Source organism: Mus musculus, chromosome 12, assembly GCF_000001635.26.
Source record: "Mus musculus strain C57BL/6J chromosome 12, GRCm38.p6 C57BL/6J".
Lineage (NCBI taxonomy): Eukaryota > Metazoa > Chordata > Mammalia > Rodentia > Muridae > Mus > Mus musculus.
In genome coordinates this window covers 113,836,161-113,853,548 of record NC_000078.6, presented here as the reverse complement: position 1 = coordinate 113,853,548, position 17,388 = coordinate 113,836,161, and the positions used below count along the sequence as shown (strand labels likewise).

General features: G+C 39.4%; 1 gene segment (V, D, J or C) and 1 further gene; both read left to right on the top strand.

Annotated features, from left to right (window-relative positions):
* Igh (immunoglobulin heavy chain complex) overlaps positions 1 to 17,388 on the top strand; it is a 2,751,187-nt gene that overhangs the window by 2,156,406 nt on the left and 577,393 nt on the right.
* Positions 14,728 to 15,021, top strand: Ighv5-16 (immunoglobulin heavy variable 5-16). The segment is given in 1 exon segment: positions 14,728 to 15,021. A coding segment is annotated over 1 exon segment (294 nt).

Below are 17,388 nucleotides of genomic sequence, written 5' to 3'. Positions count from 1 at the left end.
TAAGAATGGATAAATTCACATTCTTCTACATGATAACGGCCAGTTGTGCCAGCACCATTTGTTGAAAATGCTGTCTTTTATCCACTGGATGGTTTTAGCTCCCTTGTCAAAGATCAAGTGACCATAGATGTGTGGATTCATTTCTGGGTCTTCAATTCTATTCCATTGATCTACCTGTCTCTCACTGTACCAGTACCATGCAGGTTTTATCACAATTTCTCTGTAGTACAGCCTAATGTCAGGCATGGTGATTTCATCACAGGCTCTTTTATTGTTGAGAAAAGTTTTTGCTATCCTAGTTTTTTGTTATTCCAGGCGAATTTGCAAATTTCCTCTAACTCTATGAAGAATTGACTTGGAATTTTGATCGGGATTGCATTGAGCCTGTAGATTGCTTTCAGCAAGTTAACCATTTTGACTATAGTAATCCTTCCAATCCATGAGCATGGGAGATATTTCCATCTTCTGAGATCTTCTTTTATTTTTTTCTTCAGACACTTGAAGATATTATCCTACAGATCATTCACTTCCTTAGTTAGAGTCACACAAAAGTATTTTATATTATTTGTGACTATTGTGAAGGGAGTTGTTTTCCTAATTTCTTTCTCACCCTGTTTATCCTTTGTGTAGAGAAAAGCCATTGATTTGTTTGAGTAAATTTTATATACAGCTACAACACCGAAGTTGCTTATCGGGTTTAGGAGTTCTCTGGTGGATTTTTTAGGGTCGCATATATACTATCATATCATCTGCAAATAGTGATATTTTGACTTCTTCCTTTCCAATTTGTATGCCCTTGATGTCCTTTTGTTGTCTAATTGCTCTGGCTAGGACTTCAAGTACTATTATGAATAGGTATGGAGAACGTGGGCACCTTTGTTTAGTCTCTGATTTTAATGGAATTGCTTCAAGTTTCTCTCCACTTGATTAGATGTTGGCTACTGGTGGCTGTATTTTTTTCTATTATGTTTAGGTATGGACCTTGAATTCCTGATATTTCTAATACTTCTATCAAGAATGGGTGTTGGTTTTGTTGTCAAATGCTACTCAGCATCTAAAAAGATGATCACGTGGTTTTTATCTTTGAGTTATTTATATAGTGGATTATGTTGATCAACTATCCCTGCATGCCTGGGATGAAGCCTACTTGATCATGATGGATGATCGTTTTGATGTGTTCTTGCATTCAGTTAGTGAGAATTTTATTGAGTATTTTGCATCGATATTCATAAGGGAAATTAGTCTGAAGTTCTCTTTCTTTGTTGGGTCTTTGTGTGATCTAGATATCAGAGTAATTGTGGCTTCATAGAATGAATTGGGTAGAGTAAATTCTGTTTCTATTTTGTGGAATAGTTTGAGGAGAATTGAAATTAGGTCATCTTTGAAAGTCTGAGAGAACTAAACCCATCTTGTCCTGGGCTTTTCTTGGTTGGGAGACTATTAATGACTGCATCTATTTCTTTAGGGGAAATGGGAATGTTTAGATCGTTAATCTGATCCTGATTTAATTTTGGTACCTGGTATCTGTCTAGGAAGTTGTCCATTTCATCCATGTTTTCTAGTTTTGTTGAGTATAGCCTTTTGTAGTAGGATCTGATGATGTTTTGGATTTCCACAGGTTTGGTTGTTATGTCTCCTTTTTCACTTTTGATTTTGTTAATTAGGGTACTGTCCCTGTGCCCTCTCGTTAGTCTGGCTAAGGGTTTATCTATCTTGTTGATTTTCTCAAAGAACCAGCTCCTGGTTTGGTTGATTCTTTGAATAGTTCTTTTTGTTTCCACTTGGTTGATTTCAGCCCTGAGTTTGATTATTTCCTGCTGTCTACTCCTCTTGAGTGAATTTCCTTCCTTTTGTTCTAGAGCTTCTAGGTGTGCTGTCAAGCTGCTAGTGTATCCTCTCTCTAGTTTCTTTTTCGTGCCACTCAGAGCTATGAGTTTTCCTCTTAGGACTGCTTCCATTGTGTCCCATAATTTTGGGTGTGTTGTGGCTTTATTTTCATTAAACTCTAAAAAGTCTTTAATTTCTTTCTTTATTTCTTCCTTGCCCAAGTTATTATTGAGTGTTGTTCAGCTTCAATGTGAATGTTAGCTTTCTATTATTTATGTTGTTATTGAAGATCAGCCTTAGTCTGTGGAGATCTGATAGGATGCATGGGATAATTTTAATATTTTTGTTTCTGTTGAGGCCTGTTTTGTGACCAGTTATAGGGTCAATTTTGCAGAAGGAACCATGAGGTACTGAGAAGAAGGTACATCCTTTTGTTTTAGGATAAATGTTCTGGAGATATCTGATAAATGCATTTGGTTCATGACTTCCTTTAGTTTCACTGTGTTTCTGTTTAGTTTCTGTTTCCAGGATCTGTCCATTGATGAAAGTGGTGTGTTGAAGTCTCCCACTATTATTGTGTGAGGTGCAATGGGTGCTTTGAGCTTTACTAAAGTTTCTTTAATGAATGTGGCTGCCCTTGCATTTGGAGCATAGATGTTCAGAATTGAGAGTTCATCTTCTTAGATTTTAACTTTGATGAGCATGAAGTGCCCCTCCTGTCTTTTTTGATATCTTTGGGTTGGAAATTGATTTTGTTTGTTATTAGAATAGCTACTCCAGCTTGTTTCTTTGGACCATTTGCTTGGAAAATTGTTTTCCAGACTTTTACTCTGAGGTAGTGTCTGTCTTTGTCCCTGAGGTGGGTTTGCTGTATGCATCAAAATGCTGGGTACTGCTTATATAGCCAGTCTATTAATCTATGTCTTTTTATTGGGGAATTGAGTCCATTGATATTAAGAGGTATTAAGAAAAAGTCATTGTCACTTCCTGTTATTTTTGTTGTTAGAGCTGGGATTCTGTTCCTGTGCCTATCTTCTTTTAAGTTTGTTAAAGCATTACTTTCTTGCTTTTTCTAGGGCATAGTTTCCCTCCTTGTGTTGGAGTTTTCCCTTTATTATCCTTTGAAGGGCTGGATTCATGGAAAGGTATTGTGTGAATTTGGTTTTGTCATGGAATACTTTGGTTTCTCCATCTATGGTAATTGAGTGTTTTGCTGGGTATAATAGCCTGGGGTGACATTTGTGTTCTCTTAGATTCTGTATGACATCTGCCCAAGATCTTCTGGCTTTCCTAGTCTCTGGTGAGAATTCTGGTAAAATTCTAATATGTCTGCCTTTATATGTAACTTGACATTTTTCCATTACTGCTTTGAATATTCTGTTTTTATTTAGTGCATTTGTTGTTCTGATTATTATGTGTTGGGAGGAATTTCTTTTCTGATCCAGTCTATTTGGAGTTCTGTAGGCTTTTTGTATGTTCATGGGCATCTCTTTCTTTAGGTTAAGGAAATTTTCTTCTATAATTTTGTTGAAGATATTTATTGGCCCTTTACATTGAAAATCTTCATTTTCATCTACTCCTATTATCTGTAGGTTTGGTCTTCTCATTGTGTCCTGGATGTCCTGGATGTTTTGAGTTAGGATCTTTTTGCATTTTGCAAGTTCTTTGATTGTTGTGCCCGTGGTTTCTTTCTTTCTTCTTTTTTTCTATTACGCATTTTCCTCAATTACATTTCCAATGCTATCCCAAAAGTCCCCCACACACCCCCCCACTCCCCTACCCACCCATTCACATTTTTTGGCCCTGGCATTCCCCTGTACTGGGGCATATAAAGTTTGCCTGACCAATGGGCCTCTCTTTCTAGTGATGGCCGACTAGGTCATCTTTTGATACATATGCAGCTAGAGTCAAGAGCTCTGGGGTACTGGTTAGTTCGTAATGTTGTTCTACCAATAGGGTTGCAGATCTCTTTAGCTCCTTGGATACTTTCTCTATCTCCTCCATTGGGGGCCCTGTGATCCATCCAATAGTTGACTGTGAGCATCCACTTCTGTGTTTGCTAGGCCCCGGCCTAGTCTCACAAGAGACAGCTATATCACGGTCCTTGCAACAAAGGCTTGCTAGTGTATGCAATGGTGTCATCATTTGGAGGCTAATTATGGAACGGATCCCTGGATATGGCAGTCTCTAGATGCTCCATCCTTTTGTCTCAGCTCCAAACTTTGTCTCTGTAACTCCTTCCATGGGTGACTGTTTCCAATTCTAAGAAAGAGCAAAGTGTCCACACAGTACTACTCAGCTATTAAAAAGAATGAATTTATGAAATTCCTAGGCAAATGGTTGAACCTGGAGGGCATCATCCTGAGTGAGGTAACCCAATCACAAAAGATCTCAAATGAAATGTACTCACTGATAAGTGGGTATTAGCCCAGAAACTTAGTATAGCGAGATATAAGGTACAATATGCAAAACACATGAAACTGAAGAAGTGCCCGTGGTTTCTATGGAATCTTCTGCACCCGAGATTCACTATTCCATCTCTTGCATGCTTTTGGTGGTGCTTGCATCTATGGTTCCTGATTTTTTTCCTAGGATTTCTATCTCCACATGTGTCTCCCTTTGAGTTTCCCTTATTGTTTCTACTTCCATTTTTAGATCTTGGATGGCTTTGCTCAATTCCTTCGCCTGTTTGGTTATATTTTCCTATAATTCTTTAAGGGATTTTTGTGTTTTCTCTTTAAGGACTTTTACCTATTTAGCAGCATCTTCCTGTAATTCTTTAAAGGATTTTTGTGTTTCCTCTTTAAGGGCTTCTACCTTTTTAGCAGTGTTCTCCTATATTTCTTTAGGTGAGTTATTAATGCCCTTCTTAAAAGTTCTCTACCAGCATCATGAGATATCATTTTAAATCCAAATCTTGCTTTTCAGGTGTGTTGGAGTGTCTAGGACTCACTGTGGTGGGAGTACTGTGTTGTATTGATGCCAAGTGGTCTTGGTTTCTGTTAGTAAGATTCTTAAGTTTGCCTTTGTCCATCTGGTAATCTCTGGCGTTACATGTTCTAGCTTTCTCTGGCTGGAGGTTGTTCCTCCTGTGATTCTGTTAGCCTCTGTCAGCAATCCTTGGAGTCCAACTCTCTCCTGAGTCCCAGGGATCAGAGCACTTGCTGTAGGCAAGATCTCCTCTGACAGGGGAGGTACACAGATGTCTGAGGTTCAGCTCTACCTTCTGGCTGAGGATAAAGATCTGAAGGAACCCTGTCCAAGAAGCTCTGTTGCTTCTGTGGCTAGTGTGCTCTCCTGCATGTACTGGTCTCTGAGAGACCTGGGATAGAAGATGGTGATCTCACCTAAGTCCCTGGGTCAGCACCCTCCCTGGAGGCCAACTCTCCTCTTCTGGGCAAGGTACCCAGAGGTCTGAGTCTCAGCTCTGTCTCCTGGCTGAGGATGAAGGCCCGAAGGTCCTTGTCCAAGAAGCTCTGTTGCTTCTGTGTCCGATGAGCTCTCCCATGAGGACTTGTCTCTTAGAGACCAGGGATAGAAGATCTTAAATTAATTTCTACTCAACATGTCAGAAAATAATACATGGACTGAAGTCTAAATGTGCATATAATAACATTGTTACAATTATGGTTCAAATAAACATCAGTGGCATTCCAGTTGAGAAAACTGGGACTTGATGCTGAATGGAAGAATCTAATGTCTCACATTTGAGCTAGAAAAGTGTTATTTGGAGAAGCAGTGTTGGCTATGGGCTCCAAGATAATGGATCATCAAATTAAGGGTGTTTTGGAAATCAGACTGATGTGAATATTAGAATCATGGATCTGAACACACAACACTAAGTTAAACAGCTCTACATATTATTAAATATAAATCATGCACTGTCATGTTACTCGGGACCATCTTATTTCTGGTGGTGAAATAAGATGAATAGGAAGTGGTTTAGAGCTAACATGTATCAGAACCAGCATTTAGATTACTATTCTTTTTTAAGAAATAAAAACTGTGATCTATTTTCTTATTTTTAAAATATTGGTTTTATTTATTTACATTTCAAATGTTTCCCTTCCTGGTTTCCCTTCCAAGAACAATGCATTCTGTCCCACTCCCCCTTCTTCTATGAGGGGCCTCACCCACCCAACTACCCACTCCTGCCTCAGCACCCTTGCACTCCCCTATGAGTGGGCATTGAGTCGCCCCAGAACCAAGAGCCTCCCTTCCCACTGATGCCAAATAAGGCCATCCTCTGTTACATATGCAGCTGGAGTCATGGCTTCCTCCATGTGGACTCTTTGTTTGGTGGTTTAGTCCCTGGGAGCTCTAAGGGGTCTGAGTAGATGATATTGTTGTTCTTCCTATGGGGTTGCAAACCCCTTCAGCTCCTTCAGTCCTTCCCCTAACTCTTTCACTGGGGTCCCCTTGCTCAGTTCAATCATTGGTTGAGTGCATCCTCATCTAGATTGGTCAGGTTCTGGCAGAGGCTCTAAGGGGACAGCTATATCAGGCTCCAGTTAGCAAGTGCTTATTGGCATCAGCAATAGTATCTGGGTACTGTGTCTGCAGATGGGATAAATCCCTAAGTGGCGCAGTCACTGTATAGTCTTCCCTTCAGTCACTGCTCTACTCTATATCCCTGAATTTCCTCCCAAGATTTTTTTTCCCTTCTGAGTAGGACTGTATCAACTCTTTCATCTTCCTTCTTCTTGGGTTTCATATGGTCTGTGAGTTGTATCATGGGTAATCTGAGATTTCTGGCTAATATACATTTATCAGTGAGTACATTCCATGTGTGTTCTTTTATGACTGGGTTACCTTAATCTGGATTTTATTTTGTAGTCCTATCCATACCTTGAATAATAACCCTCTATAAAATATAGGGTTTGTAAAGATCTTTTTCAAATCTGTAGGTTGCCATTTTGTCCTATTGACAGTGTCTGATAGAGGCCTAATATCTAAAATATATAAAGAATGTTAAACACTAATCTCCCAAAAAACAAACAACCCAATCAAAAAAAATTGAGTATAGAGCTAAACAGAGAGTTAACAACAGAGGAATCTCCAATAGCTGAGAAGCACTTAAAGAAATATTCCAAGTCCTTAGTCATCAAAATGCAAGTCAAAACAACCTTGAGATTGTACCTTACACAAAACAGAATGTATAGGATCAAAACCTCAGGTGACAGCACATGTTGTCAAGGATATGGAGAAAGAGGAATGCTTTGACATTGCTGGTGACATTGCAAACTCATACAACCACTCTGGAAATCAACCTGGAGGTTCCTCAGCAAATTGGAAGTAAATCTACCTGAAGACCCAACTATACCACTCTTGGGCATATACCCAAAAATGCCCCACCATATCACAGGGGAATAGGCTCTACTATGTTCATATCACACTTGTCTGTAATAATCAGAAGCTGTAAACTTACTCCGAGTCCAACAAAGGAACAATACATATAGAAAAGGTGGTTCATTTACATAATAGGACACTTCAGCTATTAAGAACAAGGACATAATGAGTTTTACAGGCAAATGTATGGTGCCACACCCACCCCAATAGTGACCTGCATGGCAGGCCCAAAATCCTGGATGCAGTCCGAGGTGAAAAGTTCATGGAAACTTAGTCTCTTGGAACCGTGGCATCCTGTAACAACAAATGCTCCAAATCTGCCCTTGCTTTAGTCAGTGAATGGATCTGTGTGCTTTCCCTCAATATTATTTTATTATAAGTGCCTCTAAGGATTGATTTTGACATATAGCTAAGTTAATTAACCTCCACCAGTGTTCCAATGTCCTTGAGCGGATCCTGGGCTTTGAATTCGGTAAGAATGTTGCCTATTCAGTAACATTCAGTTTTACCTCTAGTATTGTGAGAGAGATAGTGAGAGAAATCAGGCGTTACTATCTACTACATAAGTTAGAAATCTCAGGGCAAGCTTAGCAAACTAAGTTTAGAATTCTTATTATAGTTATGTATGGCAGACTACATTACTTATTAGTAGAAAGTCCCCACACACAATCACTTAGAATAAAAGCTGAGTCACTCTCATATACAGGAATTTAAAATGGTTTAGGAAATAGATCGGGCTGTGGTTTAAGGAGGAATTAGAGTATTGCATTATTCATGAGAAGGTTAGCTAGAGCAGAACTCCCAAATTAAAACCATGACTTGGGCATGAAAGCCCTTGCCCCAGGAGTGTAAAGATCTCACACCTGGCTTCTAAGAATATAGTTGACCTTAGATAGAGCTGATTTTTGTCTCAGTTGTTTTATTGCCTAGTTCCTGCCACTCTTTATGTTTGCATTCCTCTGTTTTGTGTAAGAGTCATTAAGCATCCAGTAACCTCATTCTACCTTGGCTGATGTGGCACCTAACTTCCCTATATTCTTCTGTATTAAAAGTCTGGTGTTTGTTTTGAAAAATTACATTCAGATATAACTCTCTCTTTGTGTCTGTGTCTGTTTGTCACCCTTTTCGCCAACTCCCTGCCCACCTGTACTGAGACCCTGATTTCTCCCACAGATTGACGGGGCCAACTGAGGCCAGTCTGGGGCAGAGATGGAAAATATGAACTTGAGTGAGGTAACTCAGACCCAAAACATGTGCATGGTATACACTCACTATTAAGTTGATATTAGCTAAAAAAAAAAGTACAGAATACCTAGGATACAATCCACAGAACTCAAGAGATTAATGAGCAAAAGGGCTCAAGTAAGAATGTTCAAATCACACTTGGGATGGAGAAGAAACCAATCATGGGAGGAGGGGGGAAGGACATGGGTGAGAGAAGGGATGAAGAGGATATAAGGAGTATACAGTTGGGTATTGGGGGTCAGGGAGATAGGATAGAAGTCATGAGAACCAACAGAGTGAATGGGAATATGAAACCTCAGGGAGTGGGAGGTGGGGGACCCTTTAGAAAGTACCAGAGACCTGGGAGGTAAGTGACTTTAAAGACTCAAAGGGAGGAACATTTGATGAAATGCCCAACAGTGGGAAGAGGGAACTTGTATAGTCCACCTCCAGTAGAATGATAGGGCATGAAGTGGAGGAATGGGGTTGTCATCCCACAGTCAAAAACCTGACCCAGAATTGTTCCTGTTTAAAAGAACTGTAGGAACATCAATGGAGAAGAAGCTGAGTGAAAGGTTATCTAGTGACCAGGATCTATCTCAAGGGGAGGCTCCAAGTCATGACACTATTTCTGATGCTATGGTATGCTTACATACAGCAGCTTAGTATGGCTGTTCTGTGAGAGACTCAACAAGCAGCTAACTGAGACATATGCATATACTTTCACCTACCCATTGGACTGGTAAAAGTGATCCAGACCTATTGGTGCCTGAGACTGACAATTGCTCTGATTTTATCTCAGTTACCAATAGTCCATTTTTAATAGTTTCTAAAATTTTGGTAATGTACATATTCTGAGATCCAAACACCAAAGTTCTTGTAATTTCTTTAATTTGTACAGTAGATGTGTATTTTGTACAGCAATACAAAGTGAGGAGGCTGGGAAAGCTGATATCCTAAATAGAAGTTTGCAGCACTAAAGTGAATGAAGAGAGGATTCAATTGTCACTGAATCCTTGTATTTTGATAAGAGTTACAGTAATAGGGCTGAGCTGTCTACAGTATTTAGGGCTTCCCCACTGCACCCATCTCACTGTCTTAAGGGTGTCCCTTCTAATCTAATTCACTGGCCAAAGGAGTGTCAGTCAGAATGAGTGACTATCAAAAATGTTTACTTCACTGCTATTTCCCAGTGGTCAGTTCAGTCCACTCTGGATCACTTCTCACAATATATTATTTGCATGCAGGAAAATATCAACACGATATCATGTCGCAAGAGTCTGTAAAATTTTATACTAAACTAAGAGATTTGTGCAAGTGTTTGTGTTGCTGGTTTTCAGATAATATCCAATGAGGAAGGAGGCCCCTGAGGTGGATACACTCTGAGACCAGCTGCTGCCAAATTATACTACAGAGAACTAAATACTCCAGAAAACAAGAGGTTCAATATATTGTCATCCAGTTATAAGTGCTGTGTGCAAAAAGTCAGAAATAGGGAGGTCTGGACCATAGGGATGTAGCACTGCAGTACAACCCACATTCGCCTCACATCTTTTCTTATGGTTTTAGTAAAGAGCACACATGTTTGGAATACCATCGAGTTTGTATGCTGACCCTAATGCATCAGCTCTTGCATCTAGTTTCCTTTTCCTACTTGAGTATCTGTCCTGATTTCCTTTTCTGATAAACAGCAATGTAGAAGTGTTGGCCAAATAAACATGTTCAAATAAACCTGAGTTGCTTTGTTATACAGTTTCATCACAGCAATAGTAGCCCACAGTAAAAGCCTGATTCACTTGCAGTTCTGAAATATAGACCATTTGGTGAAATTCCAGACTTAGCGCCTATATGTGACCATTCTTCTGGCTGGTTCATGTCTACCAACAAAATGTACTACTTGTTTCTATAATTTAATAGGTTACCTGATGCTTGGATTTTCTGAAAGGCAAAATAAAACCTGTATGCAATGTGTGTCTTCTGTAAAAATAAAAAAAAATTAGTATGCATCCCTGAAGGTAAATGAAAGACAGAGAGGAGGACATTGGGTCATGGAATAGTTGCTGATTCAAATAGGTCAGAGAGTTGAATATTTCTAAGGCTTGTTTGTTTGTTTTTTACATTAAGGTAAGGTAAGAATCCTTGAGGCACAGGTTACCCAAAGGACCCCAGCCTCCCTGTCCTGGTTTGCTCCAGTCTCTCTGCTGAGCTTAATTCATTAAATATGAAGCTCCAAGATTTCATTCAGCACACAGTTTTCACAGTCTCAGAACTCTCATTACATAAGCCATAGAAATGAGTCAGGGTCTAGTATTAAATCAACAGGCCCTGCATCAGTGGACTTCAGTTCTTCTGTGCTAAGAAGCCATCATAGACAAACTAGGCTATCCTCTGATGATTACTGTAGAAAGTGGTCTTACTGATTTGGCAGGATGAAAAGTCTGGCAACGTGATCAGGGCACTCTCCAGATGTGACAACATTTCTGTCACTTGCTGATCCCATACACAGAGTGGTCACCACTTCCTCAGAATTTTTAAACTTTGTAAAAACACTGTTTAAAGAATCTAATATTTACCATTTGAGATTTCTACTGTATGTTTTTCATGAAGATGAATGTGGATAAATATGATTATGCACTCTTTCTATCTTTGAAATTCTCATAATTGATAAAATTATTGTAATCCCTATCCAATACTCTGATATTCATGATACCTTTTGACATTCACAACATAAAACCTGTGCTTCTGGGACAATAGAGTACTCCCCTGCCCCATGGGAACTTACATAGACAACTCACCATTTGTGCATAGTTCTATGGTGATTCTGATGTACAGTTCTATTGTTAACTATCAACATTGCTGTGATTTCCTGGTTTTTCCATCTATAGGAAGCCGTTCTTTGCTTTATGTATAATACATTAATCTGTTGTCTGTGGAACTATTCAGAATTGAATACTAATAATGATATTGGTCATGATATCAGAGTTCACAAATAAACAAACATCATATTATACCCTAAAGTTATAGAGACATATTTTCCTTTCTGAATTTGTGGTATCTCTGAGAAGTGTTAACTAACATATATTCTGTAGGATAAATCTGCAGAAATGTTTAGAAGCCTGAAATACTAGATTATGAAATCATGGCATCTACATATAATATGGTGGGATGCAGACAATAAGGCTGAATTCCAAGGAGATTCAAGCCTTTTGAACCCATTACAACACAATCTCAGTCTTAAAACATGTTTACACATAATTTACATCGTAAGCAGGTGCTGGAAATTAAAAAGATGTAAGTTAAACTTTCAAATAATTTCTATTCAGTATGTCTGGAAAGAATATATGAGTTGAAGTCTAAATGTGCATAGAATGGCATTGCCACAATAATCTTTCACAGAAACTTCAGTAGCACAAGTAACAAATCACTTGAGAAAACTGTGATCAAAGAAAAGCTGTTGATGCTGACTGGAAAAGTCTGTTGTCTCATATATGAGCTAGAGAAGTGTCAGACAAGCAGTGTTTGTTGTGAGTTCCATGTTGTGGATCATCAACTTGAGGCAGATTTGGAAGCCAAATTGATAAGATTATTAGAATCCCGGATCTGAACATACAACGATAAGTTGAACAGCTGAACACAAAGCTAAATGCAAAGCAACAGTGTCATGTCAGCATGGCTCAGGCTGAGGTCCAGCTGACACTGATACATGGCTACTAATGAAACAGGGCTAATAGAGAGAAACTCCCTCAAAGAACGGGGTTTGACATAAAATATATCAGAAGAAACATATAGACATTCTAATCTTTAAGGACTTCACTCTGTGACCAAGAACATGTGCAACATGTTATTAAGATTTGTGATGGCTTGAATATGTTTGACCCATGGAAAGTGACACTATGAAGAGGGATGGCCTTAATGGAGTACCAGTGGGCAGCATTTGAGGAAAGGAGAGCTGTTAAAAAAACAAAAAAAACAAAAACAAAAACAGTACTGGAGAGATCAAGAATAAAAGTCACATACCTAAACATAATGAAATCAATAAATCACAAGCCAACAGCTAACATCAAATCAAATAGCAAGAAATTTAAAGTAATGACATTAAAATCGTGCACAAGACAAGGTTGCTCACTACTATCCCTATCTATTCAATATTACTACTTAATTTTCAAGAAAGAGCATTAAGACAACTAAAGGATATCAATGGTATACAAATTGGAAAGGAAGAAGTCAAATTATTGCAATTCATTGATGATATGATAATATACATAAGCAATCTCAAAACCTCTTCAAGAGAACAGGTAAGTACCTTCAGTACTGTGGTTGAAAACAAAATTAACTCTAAGAAATCAGTAGTCATGCTTTATACAAGAAATAAGTAAGCTAATAAAGAAATTAGAAAACACCCTTCACCATAGCCACAAATAAATTAAAATACATTGGTGTAACTATAACCAATCAAGTGAAACATCTGCATCATAAGAACTTCAAGACTTTGAAGAAAAAAAAAATTGAAGATGACATCAGAAGATAGAAAGACTCCCCTTTGCAGGTGGATAGGCAGAATGAACACAGTGAAAATGGCCATTATACCAAAGGCACTCTACAGATTCAATACAATTCCCATCAAAATTTCAACCCAACTTTTTACAAGCCTTGAAAGAGCAATTCTCAACTTCATCTGGAAACAGAAAAGTCCTAGGATAACTAAAACAATCTTCAACAATGGAGGAACATCGGGGAATCACCATCCCTGACCTCAAAGAGTACTACAGAGCAATAGTAATTAAAAGTGCATGGAACTAGATGATCAATGAGATTGAATTGAATAATCTGAAATATCCCCACACAATTATAGACACTTGATTTTGGACAAAGAAACAACAAAAAATACATGTGAATAAAAAAACAAACAAGAAAAGCATTACTAATAAATGATTTCGCTCTAATTGATGGCCTGCCTGTAGAAGAATGCAAATAGATCCATATCTGCCATCCTGCACAAAATTCAAATACAAGGGAATCACAAACCTCAACTTAAAACTGCATATATTAAATTGAATAGGACTAAAAGTGGGGAATAGTTTCAAATGCATAGGTACCAGCAAGTTCCTGAGCAGAGCTCAAGTTCTCAGGCTCTGAGATCATCAATGATAAATGAGACCTCATGAAAATACAATTTTTTATAATGCAAAGGACACTGCCAATACGAGAAAACAGCAGCCTTCATATTGGGAAAGGTTCTTCTCCAACCCCATATCTGACAGAGGGCTAACATCCAAAACTTTTTAAGGAACACAAGAAATCAGACACCAATAATCCAAATAACCTAATTTTAAAATGGAGCACAGTGTGAAAAAGAGAATTCTCTGAAGAGGAAAGTCCTATGGCCCTGGAGTCCATAACTAAAAGGTTAACATTTTTAGTCATTGGGGAATTGCAAATCAAAACATAGTGTGATTCAGTCTTGCACCCTTCAGAATGGCAAAGATAAAAAACCTCAAGTGACAGCACATACTGGCAAGGATTCACAGCAAGTGGAAGACTCTTCCATTGCTGGTGGGATTTCAAACTGTTACAACCTCTTTGGAAATTCATTTGATAGTTTCTCAGAAATGATGGACTATTTCTGCCTCAAGACCAAGCTATGCCATTCCTGGGCACATACCAAAAAAAAAAATGCCATATCACAGAGACACTTGCTCAAATATGTTTACAGCTGCTTTATTCATAATACTCCCAAACTAGAAACAATCTAGATGTCTGTTGACTGAAGGAGGAATAAAGAATCTTAGTATATATACACAAAGGAATACTATTCAGCTATAAAAACCTAAAAACAACATGAACTTAACTCTCAGATCACTATGGTACTTCTCCTATGTGCCATTGCCATGGAATTTGTCCTTGAAAATATGAGGGCAAATATTACATCAATCTGATTGTTAAAAATAATTTAGTGAGTTACTTGGGCACCCAAGAAGTTTTTGATGTCTTATATCTGCTATGAGACTGCATCCCTCCAGCCCAAGTCAAACTTCAAAGCATGCTATAGGAGTAAGACATGCAAATAAGACTTCTCTGTGCCTATGAAAACCAGCCCTGCCTTGATTCTGCAGCTCTGGCAAGGGAGCCCAAGCCCTGATCAGGACTGAACACAGACCAGTCACCATGTACTTCAGGCTCAGCTCAGTTTTTCTTGTTCTTATTTTAAAAGGTAATTTATAGAAATGAGATTCTGTGCATATGAGAAATAGAAAAATTGATTTGTTTGTTTACTATTGTTAGTGTCGGTTTTCTGACCAGCATTCTCTGTTTGCAGGAGTCCAGTGTGAAGTGAAGCTGGTGGAGTCTGAGGGAGGCTTAGTGCAGCCTGGAAGTTCCATGAAACTCTCCTGCACAGCCTCTGGATTCACTTTCAGTGACTATTACATGGCTTGGGTCCGCCAGGTTCCAGAAAAGGGTCTAGAATGGGTTGCAAACATTAATTATGATGGTAGTAGCACCTACTATCTGGACTCCTTGAAGAGCCGTTTCATCATCTCGAGAGACAATGCAAAGAACATTCTATACCTGCAAATGAGCAGTCTGAAGTCTGAGGACACAGCCACGTATTACTGTGCAAGAGACACAGTGAGTGAATATTACTGTGAGCTAAAACACAAACCTCCTGCAGAACATTCAGAACCAGCAGAGGGCGATGAAAAGCACACAGAGATCTAACTAACAGAGTTCTATTCAGGTCAGAAAGTTCTTGAGGAAACAGAGGGTTGGAATCCTCTGTCTCTGGGCTTCCTCTATAAAAGGATTCTCTCTACAAGTATAATGTGTAGTAATATTTGAAATGTACAAGTGTTTATTCATCTTTCTGTTTTCCTGTTATATGTGTTTTACATTTATTATATCTGTCTGTGTTTCTCTCTCTCTCTGTCTCTCTGTCTCTCTGTCCCTATCTCTCTCTCTCTCTCTCTCCCTCCCTCAATGCTTCATTCTCCCTCTGTCCCTTTCTCTCTCACACAGACATTTGTGTGTGTGTGTGTGTGTGTGTGTATACACATGTTGAGATGAGGTGTCTTCTATTAATCTACACACTAACATTTGAAATAAAGTATATCACGGGGCAAGGATTTTACTATCTTGCTAGACTTGTTGGCCAGTAACTCCCAATATCCACACTGTTTCCACATCTCCGACTTGTGCTTACTGATTGACTACCATTCCTACCTCTTTTTTGTAATTATGGGGAATTTAACACAGATCCTTTTGCTTGTGAGGTAAGAACTTGAAGCAGAGAGCTACATCCACAGACCCATTACAGATGATTTTTAATGGAGAATAAACTCTTGACTTGAACAAAATGCAGAGCAATGCACAGGCAGGGCAGACCTGATTGTGTGTGTGAACCAGGATTGGATCCTGAAGAAGCAAAAAAAAAAAAAAAAAAAAAAAAACCCTTGAGATTATATAACCTAAGACATATGGAAGAGACACTTAACTGGTTAGAGCACTGTGTGAAATATAAGTTAGAGCCAAAATGGAAACCAGGCAGGTCCAGTCATCCATGAACCAGAAGAAATTTAGTCTCTCCATCATTCTCACACAAACCATATGGAACAGACCTAGCACTAACCCAGCTGTGGTGTTGGTAATAAAATGTGTGTGAGGCACCAGTACTGAGACATGAGGCCAATGTAACTAATGATACTCACTGAGTTTCAGTTAGTCGTAAACTTCTCCTAACCCACTAAGTGGGTAACATCTCTTTCCTTTTCTTGCTTTCTCTTTATTCATGTTTCCTTAGTTTGTTTTGCATAGTTCACCTAGAATTTGAAGGGCCAAATGAATTTTGTTTTAACACATTAATACTTTTTATTTCTTTCCTCAGGTTTCTAAGCATCTTATTTCCTCTCTGTCCCAGAAACAGGATGCTTGGCTCACTCTGAGTTGGGATTCCTCTTATGAAGCTCAAAGGAAGTCATATGTGGTATCTAGAAACTGGATAGAACATTCTTTTCAATGGCAATCTGGAATCATATGGATTATGACACTATAAGGGGTAAGTTATAATCCAGAGTGTTGGGAACTAAGGGAGGCAGGGGAAGGAGGGGGAAGGAGGAGCCCATGTCCGGCCAGAGTTCTTCTTATGCTCTGGGTAGGCAGATGCAGGATAGCAGCTAGACGATTTCCACTCAGCCCCAGGTGGGCATCTAAGTTACTGACCCCATTCGGCGGGGGGTGGGGGTTGGACAAAAGGCAGCTCGCAATACCAGGGGCCCTGGGGCGACACCCTCAGCCCTGGGTTTCCAGGAGAAAGGGCAGAGGGAGAGAGGTTCTCATACAGGCGAGTCCTTAATCCAGGCCTTGACTAGAGCACAGGAAAGCATTCTGATGGGAGGTTAGACATGGCTCATTAGAAGAAAGCCTATCCCATCATCTAAGCACAGCAGGTCTTGATGAACAGAGACAGTCTATGGTTTTAGGTCTTTATTGTAGAAAGGCAGGGGGGAAAGAGAGAAAGTAGAAAGAGACAGAGAGTGGCCATGGCCAAGAGGAGTGAAAGGGGAAGGGAAGAGAGAGAAGAAAGGCTACAGAGTAAGAAAAGGAGAGTAAGAGGGAGAGAGAGTAAGAGGATGAGGAGAGTGAGAGGAGAAGAGAGGAGAGAGCGAGGTGGGGCCAAACAGCCCCTCTTATGGTAGGCTTGCTATCTTGGTGTTGCTAGGTAACTGGGAGGAGTTTAGCCTGAAGGTCAGAAGCTTGGGACATTGTCTACATGACTACTAGCCACACACTTCTCCTGTGAGGGCTGTGGGGGTGGTAACTTTGACAGGAGCCAGGGTTCCACCATATATGAGGGAACCCCTACCGTCCCATGTAGGTGAATTATCACCATTCAGGTTCTACTGGGGTTCAGACCTTAACTCGACTGGAGACCAGACTGTTTGTGCATAGCCCATTGCCCCACACCAGGGAATAGTGATAGTTCAATCAAAGCAT